The 13,995-nt window shown below is 63.1% G+C and overlaps 1 protein-coding gene across 4 annotated transcripts in view; it reads left to right on the top strand.

Moving 5' to 3' along the window:
• The window catches only part of DNAJB6 (DnaJ heat shock protein family (Hsp40) member B6), a 57,414-nt gene extending 44,744 nt beyond the window's left edge, over nt 1–12,670 (top strand). For 3 of the 4 annotated variants that reach the window (XM_057549487.1, XM_057549488.1, XM_007165471.3), the window contains exons 9-10: nt 7,030–7,245; nt 11,437–12,670. In XM_057549487.1, coding sequence (XP_057405470.1) covers nt 7,030–7,245; nt 11,437–11,519 — 299 coding nt within the window. In that variant the 3' untranslated portion in view covers nt 11,520–12,670. The remainder of the gene's footprint in view (nt 1–7,029; nt 7,246–11,436) is intronic. The other variant, XM_057549489.1, reaches the window with a different exon arrangement.
• The last annotated feature ends 1,325 nt before the right edge of the window (nt 12,671–13,995 follow it).

Genomic DNA, 13,995 nt, shown 5'->3' with positions numbered 1-13,995 from the left:
CGTGTGCCGCTCTTCCTGCCTGCTGTCCCATCCTTGACGCCTGCCCTGCCGCACTCAAGTCACGTCGTGGTCGGTGCCGCCTCCCGAGCTTTCCCCGCGTGCTTGCGTGCCTTGCTTTCCTCCCCATCCTGGGAACAGCGTGCCTGCTCTTCCTCGCCTCTGCCCCTGCTTTTGTCTCTGCGTCCTCCGGCCGTTGATCTGCGTGGGCCTCGTCCTGTCATGCTTTTCTGTTTGCGTGTGTCCAGCACTGAGTCCCTGAGAGCGAGGCAGCATCACATGTGCCAGGCACTTATCAGGCCCTGAATATTTGAATCCTCTCTTGGGCCAGTGATGCATTTTTGGATGTCTGAGTCATCTACATTTGTGTCCGTGGTATGCATGATAGGAAGAAGTGTGGGATTAACTCCTGCCCCGACCCCTCAGAGAAGGAAAACAGCAGCCACAACCAAGGCCTTTTGGATTGTACGTATTTGGAAACAAGTGATTCTGTTTTTACATAAGGAAGTTGGCTTTCATTTGCATGTTATCAGCCAGATTCCTACTGCGTATTCGGACTCCATTTGGGGAAAGAAGTGGAGCATTTGGGTTGGTGATTGTGCACATGGGACGGCGGCTGGGACATTCCCCTCATAGTTCCTCGGTGACTTCAGTGAGCTTGGGCACAGGGGCACTGGCAGGTTGTGGTTTGTATCTGACTTGGTGCTAGAAGGCAGGATGTTTTCTGTTTCCCAAATGAAAAGGATGTTTGAATTGTATCCCACGTAAACTTTAGTGAATTCATGTGCGTTAATAGCTAGTTTCTGCAGAGGAAGAGGTTAGCGGAAATTATGCCGAAACAGTAAATTCTGTTTGGGTTGTAAGAGTGGATGTGACTTACTAATTTTTCTTCAAGTGATGTGTTTTGCCTTTTTATAGTAAATTGCTGAAACAATTAGTGAGTTTCCGTAGAAGAGGAATGTTTCAGCAGTTAACAGAAACGTATGGAAATTTTGGAAAAGGCTGTAGAAAGAAGCCCAAAATGTGGTTGGCTTTCAGAAGGCGTGATGTTGGGAGTGGGGGGATGGGATGGGAGTGGCGGTCATCGCTTCCTGGTGTTACCTCCTGGAAGTCGAGGTTGTCCCGAGAGGCCCCACGTGGGTCTGTGGGGGTGGGGGCCTTCTCTCCTCACGAGGGGGGCGCCTCCTGTCCTTAGCAGGTGCTGGACATCGCCGTCACCTCTTCTGACTGACTCAAAGCGTCTGCCGTGTGGTGGCACTTGGCGTCCCATGACCCTTGGTGGGCAGCGCGCTTTTTTTGGAGAAGGTTTTTGTTCAGAGGAGAGCCAGCCCTGGGACGCCCACCCCACCATCCACATGGGGCCCGGGGGGTCTGGAGGCAGGAGGGGTCCTGTGAGTGCTAAGGCCCCCCCAGCCCCTCCCTGAAAGTGGGTGCCGGCCGATGCTGAGTTTAGCAACTGAGCATCGCAGAGCCCAAGGCTCCTTCTTCAAAGCGGAGGAGCTTTGGCTGCAGGCGTGTTCTGGGGCGGGTGGTGGAGGCAGCCGGGCTGTCGTCTGGGTGTCGGAGGGGTCCTGTCTTCAGGGAAGATGTCTCGTCGAGGAGAGCCTCTGTGGGCCTCCTGGGCAGCGCCCACCCTGCTGGACACCATCAGGGAACCTTCCTCTCCGCGTCGGGAACCACAGGCTCAGGAGTTGTTTTGGCGACGGGGCTTAGGGGCGGCCGTGTCTCCTCACGCAGCTGGACTCACAGCCCATCCTCAACCTGGGATGGAGCTGGGCTGGTGGCGTGTGTCCCTCCTTCCTGCCGTCTGAAATCAGGGCCCCACATGCTTAGCCAGGGTGGCTGGGCCTCAGAGGACGGGCCGCCTCTTCCCTCTCCGCGTCCAGGACCCCCTCACCCGAGGCCCGGCCTCCCCGCCACGCCCTTGAGGCTCGAGATGTCTGCGCTGCTTCAGCAGTTATGTCCCACAGCCGAGGGTGCCTTGCTGGGGGCCGGGGAGGAAGGGGGTCTGAGGGCAGAACGTGGCACAGGCCGGCTGGCTCCTCTGCACGCCCACACCTGCAGGGGTGGGAGATCCTGGGCTCTGCGCCGCCTTCAGGGAGAGGCCTGGTGGGTCCTTGTCGCGGGTCACGTGGTCCAGCCCCCTGGGCCCCCCGACGCGGGACGGACGCAGCCCTTGGAGCTGGGGTGGGTCTTGTGGGAGGACCTGGGGCGTGAGGGAAGCTGTGAGAACGAGGAGCCCCAGGCGGCACGGCAGGGAAGCCCTGGAACAGACTGGGACGCACTGGAGCCGTCAGAGCGGGTGCAGGCGAGGCCACCAGCAAGGCCTCTGTGGAGCCCTCGCCCAGGCGTCAGCTCTTCTGCGTCTGTCTCGGGAGCTCCCGGTGCTGCTTTTCCCGGGGCCTCTCACGTCCCCTGGAGACGCCTGCCCTCCGGGGGAGGGGCTCCCCCTCCACCCAGGTGCTGGGCAGGGGAGGGCGGGGTACTGGCATTCCGCGGCCCCGTCTGCCCTGAAGGCAGAGCCGCCTCTGCCCTGGACAAACCTGCCCTTGAACAGGCCCGAGGGGCGTCTCCGGGGCCTGGCTTCGGGGTGCACACGACAGTCGCTGGGGGCCGTTTACAGACCTCTGCCATCTGCGTCCTGGCGCAGTTAGGTCAGCTCCTGGGGCGAGCCGGGCTGTGGCGCGGGGAGACCCGATAGAGGCCTGTGTCGGTTCTGAGACGTCAGCTGTGCCCGGGGAAAACGGGGGGTGGCGTCGGGGCAGGACGGCCTCCTTCCCTGCCCTCCGGGGCTGCCCGCTCTCCTTCACACACCGCACGTCTGCCGAGCCTCCCGTGCCCCTCGGCTTCTCGCCTCTCGCGCTCAGGAGCCGTGGGACACAGTGAGCAGCACGGGTCCGCTCACTCCCCCCCTGTGTGCAGTGAGGCCAGGCCCCTGCAGGGGAGGCAGCGTCCTGAACGCTTGAAGTGGCAGGAGTTGACTGTGCTGATGGTCCTATTCAGACCGGCAGCAGCAGCGGGTCGTCTTCTCAGACAAGGGGGTCCTGTGTCGCCCACAGCTGGTCGCACTTCTGGGTGTGGTGGCCTCCTTTTCTGTCAGTCTGTCAGTGCCTGCTGTTGTTCTGCGTGTGGTGCAGTGGGTTCAAAATGAGCGCTTGAATGAACACGTCGAGGGATTCCTTCCAGAAAGTGTCCAGCGGAAATACTCAGATAAGCTTCTCAACATCCACCTTTCTTTCTTTTCCCCAAATCCTTTTCCTGGTACTTGAGACATGGAAGAGCTTTATGGGGAACCTTGTGGGGTCTGTGGCTTGATCGTCGTGCTCCAGACCCCAGGGCCTCCGGGGCTCATGATGTTGGAGGGGGGCCTGGGGGCACAGGGGTGACGGTGTCTACCAGGGCCAGCTCGTGGGACAGTGGCGCCAGCGGCGTGTCCGTCGCAGCTTCTGAAGGGCTCGCCTCGGAGCCCAAGCCCGAGAGTCCGGCTCTCAGCTGTGGCCCCTGCGTCCACCCCTGGACGGCGCCTGGTCCAGAGACGGTGTGGCCGGGCCCGCAGGGAGGGCGCTTCACAGAAGCAAGGCCGGAGGTGGGAGGGTGCCAGGGTTAGCCCGGGAGGAGGGTGCAGGGGGCCAACCAGGTCCGCGCGAGCCCCTCGCCAGAGCCGGCCGTGCCCGGGGCGGGAGGGGACAAGGCAGAAAGAAGCACGGCTGCCGGGGGAGGGGGTCCCCAGCACCCAAGAATGTCCCCACCTTTGCCCACAGCGGGTCCCCGTGTTCGGGGAGGTCACCAGACCCTGAAGGCCTGGAGTGCGTTCTGCGCGGTGTGCTGGGATTTGTTCCGGAACGCCAGGAGTAACGTCTTAGTGACCGTTTCATCCTCTAACCAGACGGCAGACGCAGAGCGTGCCCAGCGGCCCTGAGGGCTGGGGTGGCCGGGGCCCGGGGACGGGCTGGTGTGTGCGGCCGGGGCCCGGGGTGGCAGCACGGCTGAGGGGGCACGCCGGGCGGATGCGGGTCCGACGGGAGCCTCCCGGCCGGTGCGCTGGCGCCACTGAAGACGGTCAGGGAGCAGAGCAGGCGACCGTGCCGTGCGCGGGACACAGCCGGCGCTGTCCGTTCACCGGGCCTCCCGCGGCCGGCCTGGCAGGTAAGTGTCGTCTGTGCCCGCGGCCGTGCGGTCCTGCGGGGGGGCTTCCCTGAGCGGAACGGGGCAGGGGGAGCACCGCCTCTTCTGTGCGGCCGACAGAGACCCAGTGGGTTTGAGCTGACCTGAGGTGAGTAACACAGCGGCGGCCGGCCCCCGGGGAGCCCGGGCCTCCTGGGACGCCCCCCGCTCCCCACGTCCAGGCCCGTCGCGGTCACGCGGACACGCTGCTGTGTGTGGTCCAGCACCTGGGATGCTCAGGCTACGCCTGCGGGCGACGGCCATCCTTAAGGTCACATCAGAGCCGCCGGGCGCGGTTGCGGCTGGAGCCGGGGAGGGGCCGGCTGCTCCCCCCAGAGGCCCACCCGGGCCGCCGCCGCCTCCCCAGGTGGAGACGAGCCGAGCCTGTGCCTGGGCTGCTGGGTGCCGAGCTCCCCGAGCGCAGGGGCCGCGAGCCTGCACGACCCTGCGGCCATGCTGGGGCTGCCCACGCTCCCCCGCCTGCCGCGTCCAGGGAGGACTCTGAGGTCAAGTCGCCGGGGTGGTGTTTCATTAGCCGCGGCCCCGTGGGGCCCCCTCCCCTGGGAGGGCTCCGTGGATTTGGGAGTCATACCTGCGTCTCGACCCCGCAGAGCCCCCGGGGGGTGGAGTGGCCCTGAGTGCTCCCAGCCCTGGCCCTGCCCCGGGACCCTCGCTCGCGCACCTTCCTCCTCCAGACAGGCGTGTTCTGGGAGCGCCCTGCTCTCGCGTGAAGCCTGCGTCGGTGCCAGTCGGTGCCTGACGACCCCCTTCAGCGGGCACAGGGGCGCCCCTGCTCGGGGGACGGGGAGCAGATGTGACGGCCGCGCCCAGGGCCTGCTTCCTCAGCTCGGCGGTCCGTTTGACTCTGAGAAGCCGCCGTGACGGTGGCCATAGGTCCTCAGGGGACGGCTAGGGGTAGCATCTGGTGTGACGGTGGTCAAGGCCACGAGCGCTTGGTTAGCTGGCGGCACAAGCGGCTCGCGCATGTCTCTGGGAGAGAGGGGATGTGCTGTTGGGAGAGACCATGAGCCCAGGGCGCCCTGCCGAGCCCGTGCTGGGAATGTCAGAGGGCCCTGCAGGGCGTGGAGAGCCTTAAAATGCACGCCCGGGTGCTAGGCCGCCCGAGGTCACCATACTTCTTTGCGGTGTCAGAGGAGGTATCCTCTGCGGAGCGGGGGCGCCATGAGCTCGGGTGCGGTGCGCGGGGTGCGGTGAGCGCGGGGGCGGTGCGCGGGGGGGGGGCGGTGAGCGCGGAGGCGGGGGGGCGGTGAGCGTGGGTTCGGTGAGCTCTGGGCAGTGAGCGGGGGGGGGGGCGGTGCGCGGGGTGCGGTGAGCGCGGGGGGCGGTGCGCGGGGTGCGGTGAGCTCTGGGCAGTGAGCGCGGGGGGGGGGGCGGTGAGCGGGGGGGGGGCGGTGAGCGCGGGGGCGGGGGGGGCGGTGAGCGTGGGTTCGGTGAGCTCTGGGCAGTGAGCGGGGGGGGGGCGGTGCGCGGGGTGCGGTGAGCGCGGGGGCGGTGCGCGGGGGGGGGCGGTGAGCGTGGGTTCGGTGAGCTCTGGGCAGTGAGCGGGGGGGGGCGGTGAGCGGGGGGGGGGCGGTGAGCGCGGGGGGCGGGGGGGCGGTGAGCGGGGTGCGGTGAGCGCGGGGGTGGTGCGCGGGGTGCGGTGAGCTGGGGGCGGTGAGCGGGGGGGGGGCGGTGAGCGTGGGTTCGGTGAGCTCTGGGCAGTGAGCGCGGGGGGGGGGGGCGGTGAGCGGGGGCGGTGAGCGGGGGCGGTGAGCTCGGGTGTGGTGAGCGCGGGTTGGGGCCAGTACTTGAGCTCAGGCGTCTGGAGGACATGGAGGGGAGGCCCCACGCCTGTTTCCCGCACTGAACCTGGCGCTCCGGGACGTGCAAATGGTGCGGAAAGGATTGTAATCGCGCACACCCCTGAGAGAGCAGGTCTTCGTTACAGGGAGCATCTCTGCAGGCCCGTCGTCCTCCGCGTTGGCGGGGTGGGCGGGGCCGGCAGCGATGGCGGGAGGGTCTGCCTGGGGAAGAGCTCGAGTGGGCGAGCGTGTCGGGTCACACTGGCTGTCGCCTGCTTGGGGCTCAGCGGTGTGCGCCCTGGACGTCGCGGTTTGGGTGCCGGGCCCACCCACCGTCCAGGGAGCAGGGTTGTTGAGGCACAGGAAGGCTACCGCCTGGTGTCACTGCTCCCGTCGGACCGGTTGTGTCCTGCGTTGTTACTGGGTTTCTGACAGCCTTTCGCTTAGGCCCCGCCGACCCCCCACGTGACTGCTGATCAAAAACCCCCCAGAGAATGAAATTTGAAGTTATTCGGTGACTATTATCATTCGTTTCCTAGTTTTATTGCTAGTATCCAGCAAATGTGCAAAACTTATGTTTTTGAAAACACCAAGAGAAACACAACCTGGAGAGCAAGGAGAAATGTTCTTGGCTGTGCGTCCGGTGACAGGTGACCGTGCGTGCGGGTCCCCGGCCCAGAGCTCGGAGCCGCCCTCTGGCACGAGCGGGCGGGAAGCCGGGTGGCCGCCGCCTCCATCACCGCAGGTCTGTGCAGGTCCTGGCATTGCAGCTGCCCGAGAGAGAGACCGATGGCTGGCCCGGAGCCCACTCCTCCGGGGTGACACCCTTGTGCCGATGCTGAGGGTGAATTTGTCACGGGCGCCCCGCCCTCACTCTTGAAGGTCGGGTGTGCTTTCAGGATGCGCTGCCGCTCCCCTGGGGCCTACTTTGGTTTCCTCTGTTCTCTCTCGGAAGATCCGGTTGAGGCCCTGCTCGAGCCGGCCCGGTGCGAGATGAGGGCCTCCTCCTCCCGCCCCGGGACCTCGCGCCGCACGGCTCATGCCCGTCTCCGTCCTGTGCTTTCAGGTGTGGCCGACGAGGACGCCTTCGCGGAGGAGTGCCGGCGACGAGGCCAGCACGCGCTGCCCGCCCAGCCCGCCAGCACCAGTGCCCGCCCTCTGAAGTCCCACCGGCCAGCCTCTGTGCCCAAACACGCGCCCCACCCCCCGGGTGAGGACGAGGACGAGCCAGGCCGGCACCGGGCCAGCAGCAGCTGGGAGCCCCCGGCCGCGTTCCCCGCAGGTGTGCACGGGGGGTCTGCCGCAGAGCCTCCCCGCGGGGCTGCCTCCCGGCCTTCCCGGGGCCCCCGAGGACCGAGATGGCACCTGTGTTGCTGCGTCCTGGCCTGACGGACGGGCGGGCGGGTGGGAGGAGGCCGCGTGGAGCCCACACTAAAGCGGGGTGCCGGTCTCCCACCGCGGCATGCCATGTGTTGTTTTGGGCAGCAGCTGAGACCCTTTGTGTGACTTTCAACTTCATGCTGGGGGTCTGGTCCCGCAGAGCGGGCGCCCGCCCAGCCTCTCCTGGGGGCCCTGCGGCTTCAGCCATGCCTCCCTGCCTTGCTGTTGAGTTACAGGCAGAACCTGACACCCGCCCCAGGGGTCCTGTGGTCAGGTGGATGGGTGCTGACCCACCCTTACCCCAGGGGACGTGTCCCACCTCTGGATGCACTGAGGCTTCGTGACCCCCTTTCTCCAGACCCCGCTCTGCCCTCTTCCAGCTTCTTGACCTGTAATTTCTTAGAGAACCCAGATGGGTCTTCGAAGTGTGTTCCCTGTAGAAAGTTCTGGATTACTTCTGACGGCATGGCTGTGCATGCAGGCTGACCCTGGCTGAGTCTAAAGGCCGATGTCAATCTAGTTTGAATTACTCATCGGTTTGAAGCGTCTGTGCCCGTCTTGGTTCTCAGCACTGGAAGTCGCCAGGTTGATCACAGCAGGTTATGTGGAGGAAGACATGGATCCTTGGTCCCTTGTTTCAGGGCGACGTCTCGGTGTACGTCGTGAGGTTACTTCTGTGAACCTAGGGCAAGAAAGCATCGTCTGCGCAGGGAACTGAAAGGATGAGGTCTATCCCTTTCTTCTCCCAGAACTTTCTATTGGGAGCTCTGTCCCTTCAGTCCCCTTCTGGCCCTTTTCATGTGGAGCAGGGTGTGTGCTTGGGTCTTGAGGAGGACAGGGGATTTGTCCCATCCACCCACCGGAAGGCGGGTGTCCTGGGCTCTGAGCCAGGGTGCAGAGCCCCGCGGGACTGCGCGGACCTGGCCACCGGCTGCCAGGGAGCAGTGCCACCCAAGGCACATGGGCCATCTGGGAGCGTTAGCCTCTTCCCATGTAATTGAAAGAAAAATAGAGGTGATTGGAAGTGGAAGGGCTGTGCGAATTCAGAAGAAACTTGTTCTGCCTTGAATGGGCGTGTGGATGTTTTCCCCAGATTTATCGTCACCTCCTGGTCCTGACTGCTCGTTGGCTGGACTTGGCAAGGGGCAGGGCTGTAGATTCAGTTTCCCTGAACAAATACCATTTGAACAGGGACCTTACGGGCCGTCCCTTTGGTTGGAAGGTGACCATAAACCTGGGTGTCTAAACTGGGTTGGGAATACCCCAGTTCCCAAGAGTGAGGCGTGCGGGCTCAGGCCTGCCTGGAGGAGCCTTGTTTAGGCATCTAGCTGGCTTCCTGAACAGGAAGTGGGCCTGGGGTCACAGCGAGGCCCGTGGTGCTTCTGAGCACCAGAGACCAGGGCTGTGGATGGAAGGAGAGTAGCCACTGCTGGGGAATCATCAGAAAGTAATTCTTCTTTGTGAAATCTTGTGCTTTGTCAGTTTTAACCATCGAGTCCCTCCCAGGTGTTGTTTCCAGGTGGGGAAACTGTTGACTTATGAACTCCGCACATGCTTACACACGAGGGCGAGCAATGGCCTTGTGCTTCTGCCGAATGCTTCTTCCTGCCCGTGCTCCACAGCGATGTCGGGCGGCCAGGGCCCGGCCTGGCAGGTGCTGGGCGCTGCGGAGCACACTTTTTTTTTTGTGGTTTGTTTCCTTCTTTCAAATCAAGCTACGAGGCCTTCAAAAGAGTGTCAGAATGAATCACCAAAGAATTAAAGATATGCTTTTTACATGACTATAGTGAGCTCGTTTGACTTCTTATCGAGAGATGACGGAGCTGCTCCGGAGGAAGACTCCAAAACTGGGAGAGCAGAAAAGGCCGCTGGGGTAACAGGGCAAAGCTAGGTGCCCAGTGGGTCAGGGCCTCCAGGGAGCAGAGTGATGGGCACCTGCCGGGCTGCTCCCGCTGCCCCCGTCCTGCCCCGCCACGCCTGCCCCTCCAGCGGGCGCGCTCCGCGTGGTCTGGAGGCCCCCGCGGTGACTTCCTGCCAGGCTTTCACATCGCGGGCAGCTTTCTTAGAAGTATGTGGTGAAGGGCTTGGTTCCCTACAAAGTGTCCGGTGTCCCCACTTGGTGCTTCAGCCATTTGAGCAATCGGCGGGCTAGGTGCCCCCGGGGCTGGCGGGGTGGGCAGTGGCCTGGCGGGTTCTGATGATTTTAGGCTAAAAACGAGCTCTCGCTTGCGATGCGCTCAGGGCTCAGAACATGGGCTTGATTGCTCCTGGGAGGATCTCCCGTGTTGACGGTGCGGCCCGTGTGGTTCAGGGTCAGGGTGCGGCTGGGGGAGCCTTGGCCCGTCTGCGGGGGGAGTTGTGTGTTCAGCCCGACGGTGCCTTCTTGCCGGCATTCACTGTGTTGTTAACCTGCTGTGAGACGGGGTGACCGCCCCGGCTTTATTTCAGAGGACGCGTCGCACGCCTCTCGGAGCCTGTAAATTAGACGGCGAGATGTGGATAAAGGATTAGTGTTTTTCATTTATGGATTCCACACACGCTGGAGGTCTATCGAGAATGTGTAACTGTTAAAAAGGAAAATTAAAATTATTCAATGTGAAGAAGAAATTCGCGAATGAAAGGATAACATTGATCCTTTAACTTCCCAGCTCTGCCCGGTGTGTGCCCGGGGGCCCCTCTGGCTTAGGGGATTCATGAGTGGAGATGGGGCCGGGGCCTGAGTATGAGGCAGGAGATGGTCCCGGCGCCCCCGTGGCCCCCTCGGTCGGTCGTCGTGGTCGAGTGTGAAGGGACAGCTGAGAGGAGTGACTTCTGGCCGGAGCAGCGTGGTCACAGGGGCGGGGCTGCTGTGCGCTGGCGGTGGGTTCGCAGGTGTTTCTCTTCCTTCCTTTTGGCTTATTGTGTAGGTAGCCGGGTCAGGCAGGAGGACGCTGGGCGTGAGGACCCCCGGGGCCCCTGCCGCGGCCCCCGTGTCAGGGCCACTTCCGTACAGCACCTGACCCGGACGGCTGTGCTGATGGGAGAGCAGGCAGGACACAGGCCGCAGAGCCCTGGGGGCCGCGCCAGCCTCCACCCTCTGCGAGCGGATTCCAGGGGCGTTTGAGTCGGTGGTGAGGCTGGGAGGCCCCGGCAGCCTCGTCCTGTTGGAGGCACGTGTGTGTCCTCAGCTTCCCCCCCCGCCCCGCAGCGGGCATCGTGATCAGGTCCCGGTTGGCTGTCGGCGCCCATCTAACTGACCCCCGGGCCCGGCCCACCCAGGGGTGGTTCTGTGTGGACACGTGTGTCGTGAACAGACTGGGTCTGGGTTCCGTCTGGAGAGGAGATTGTGTTCTAAAATGGCACCTGCCTCCTAATTTAAAGTCTCGAGGATGCTTTTATGTGCTCTTTTCAGCAGGCTTAGGGGCCCACGCGCATTAGGTCACAGGCCTGCAGTGATCCTGGCCTGGTTCTAGGCTGACCGTTCAAAACGATCTTCTGTTACCAAATTCAGCGTCCCGCTCCTCCGCCCACGTCTGTGTGCACTAACGCGACGCAAGGTCCTGAGCTGTTTTCGCAGAAATAACCCGGAGCTCTTCTGGCTCTTCCGACAAAATCTCAGGAGGGTGAGCGGGTCACACCCGCCTCTTTCTCCCCCGGCTTCGGGCAAGCACACGGCACAGGGGGAAAGGTTGGAGTGGGGCATTGGTTGAGCCCTGGACGCTGTAACAGCTGGGCTTCTCCCTGCAGAGGGGCCCCCGGGGAGGCCCATCCCCCGAGGCGGAGCCTGCCCTGCCTTGTCTCCAGGTGACCTGGGGCTGGGTCGTGGGGACAGATGATGGGCAGCCCCGCGGGGCTGGCTTGGTGGGCGGAGGGCGAGCCCGCAGCCTCCGCGGGGCTGGGATGCTGGTCGGATCATGTTAGAGGTTTCCATCGCCAAGTTTTAAGTCTGTCCATGTTTTTGTTGAGCCTTAGTTGTGGAGCAGATAGGAGTGAGGACACGTAACTGTATCGCGAGGTTTGTTTGTTTTAACCGGGGGGATAGCTAGAGACACGTCTGCCTCTTGGTGGGGCCCCAGCTGCTCCTCTGCAGTGTTTCACACGCCTGTTTCCTTAGGATTCAAAGAAGGTGGCAAGAGGAAGAAGCAGAAGCAGAGAGAGGAGTCGAAGAAGAAGAAGTCGACCAAGGGCCGCCCGTAGACGGGCCGCAGTGGAGCGGCGGGCGGCCAGCCGAGGGGCTGCACACACGTGCCGGGTGCCGCACCTGCTTCTCCGCCGCCCCGAGGCCACACCTGCTCGGCGCTGGGGACACTGGGGGCACACCGGTCAGGGCCCGGGGGGCGGGAGCACAGAGCCGCGGGCTGTCCCTGCTTCTCCAGCTCTGCGCCCGCGCATCCCCCCGGCGGCTGAGGCCACCCTGCTTCCCTGGCGCACACCTGCGGAGATGCTTGCAGCTTTGGCCGTGTGGCGCTCCCGACGGCGCGTGCATGCTCGCGACACGACCTTCGCTCCTCCGCTGCGTGTGTGAATCTAGACTCAAGTTAAGCACAGGGCGACGTAAAGGTGACTCCTGGCCCCGGGTGACCTTCTCTTCGGTTTCGGGGAGCCAGACCTTCACGGTGACCTGGCCGCTCGAGGTGTGGAGCCCCTTCGCGTGTATGGTTTTAATTCTAATCTTCTCGAATAGCCCGTCTTTCCTTGGATCTGTAGTTGTTTTGGCAGGGACACAGGAGTCTACAAAATTCTGTTCAGTAGTAGCACCTCTGGCTCTTAGGTTAGGCTCAGGCTGGGGGGAAGCAGACGAGCCCCTCCCACATGCAGCTCGTGAGGTACTGAGCACAGGCGCTGAGCCGGGTGCGGGTTCCAGCACCGGCTCCTTCAGAAGAATCGCTTCCCTTGGGCCGGGGTCTCCCAGCTTCCGGCAGCGACTCCTCAGCAGGACCGAGGCCCCTAACCCCCTCCCCGCCCGCTGTCAGGGCCCCTCCTCTCACTCCTGCACCCGCCTGAGTCCCCTTGCCCTTTGCCCCCAGGCACCGAGGGCATGGTGAAAAGCTTGGATGGCATTTTCAAACGCCAGCAGCTTTCACCCAGCAGCGTTGGGAGTCCGGGCACTGGGGGCACAGCTTTCATGGCCGAGCCGCGGGCTTGGGCGCCGGGAGCAAGTGTGACGCGTGTGGTTCTCAGGTGACTGTGCAGTTTGCTCCGTGTACCTGGTTGTAGTGGAAGGTGGTGTGGACTCTTGGGTGAAGAGTGGACTGGTGTTTGATGCTTAGTGTGGACAATGTAACCATGAAAGCATAACGGATTTTAAGTGCTACCCACGTAAATAAACTGTAAGCGTTATTGACTAACACTCACTTGCCGTCATTTATAAACATCAGTTATTAGTAATTAAAAAGAAAAGCAGTTCTTCTCTGTCATTTCAGTTATGAGAGATCAAGTGGTATTTTGGGGGCAAGAGTCTAGATTCTGAGATGCATTACCGTAGAGTGGGAATGTTGTTTTAAAGACGACGTCGCCCCTGAATGTACGACGTGTGAAACCAGCGGCCTTGCTGACACCACGGGAAGCACGGAGATGAGCCGGGCATGCCTCCAGACTCTGTCTTGGCCGAGGACAGCGGTCACGTCCCGGGGCCGTGAAAGGAGGGTCACTCGGAGGAGTTGGAGCCTCTCCGAGGGGCGACCACCACACGCGACGCCCTGACTTGGTTCTTCTCAGCCCTCACAGCCCAGAGCCTCCCCGCTGTGGGGACGCAGGGGGAGGGCCGGCCCGACGCGAGGAAGGTTTCAGGTCCTCAAGGCCGGTCACCCAGGATAGGACACGGTGTCCGTGCCATGGGGCAGAGCCCCGGCGGTCATCAAGCTGCTGGGGACCCCACGTCCGTCTTCACACAGCCCTGCCCTGCAGGCTGCTCCTGAGTGAAGAGGGGAGGCCCCTGGAGGGCAGGCCCACAGGTGGGTCCCGCTTTGGAGGGGAGGGGAGAGGGGGCAGAGCCAAGCCAGCCCAGGGGTGGGCACAGAGCTTGTGGGGCTGACGCCACCTCTTCCCCTGTGTTGGGAGGGTTAAGGGCTGCCAAGCTCACGTAAGAAACGTTCAATCTGAAATGCATACACTTTCGTAGGACATGCCGTGTCCCGTCCCCAATCTGATGGGGCAGCATTGAACCGGGAAAATGCTGTGGAAACATCCACAGGGAAGCTTGTCCAAACTCTCGTTTGGAGCCTTCAAAAAGTGGGCCATATAACATTAATAATCACGCCTGATTTTTTTTTTCTTTCACTTTTGCCAAAATGAGGTTTTATTTTGAAGGTCGTTTGGCCGTCGGGAGACCTAGGATTCACCGGCTCGGGATCCAGGGCACGTCTGTGCTCACGCAGTGGTCCTGGTCACCCCTGGTTGCTTCCGCGGAGCTTCCGCACCAAGTAGGAGCAGACACGGCCCCTCCCCCGGCGCCGGCCCCTCCCTCCTTCCCCACCACCTGAGTCCGCCGCCCGGAGGCCACCCTTTCGGGTCGTTTGGTCCGCAGTTGCCCACCTGGAGGACCCCTCCGGGCGTGTTCCAGTCTGCGGCGCCCCCTGGTCCTCAAGGTGTCGTCCTGGGAACCTGAGGATGGCCTGGGGCCAGAGTGGACGAGGACCGCTGGGGCTGTGGCTCTGCCCCTGCCCCGCCGCCC

This window comes from Balaenoptera acutorostrata, chromosome 7, assembly GCF_949987535.1.
Source record: "Balaenoptera acutorostrata chromosome 7, mBalAcu1.1, whole genome shotgun sequence".
NCBI classification, from domain to species: domain Eukaryota; kingdom Metazoa; phylum Chordata; class Mammalia; order Artiodactyla; family Balaenopteridae; genus Balaenoptera; species Balaenoptera acutorostrata.
Note: the sequence above shows the minus strand (reverse complement) of the source record. Positions and strands in the feature narration are given on the sequence as shown.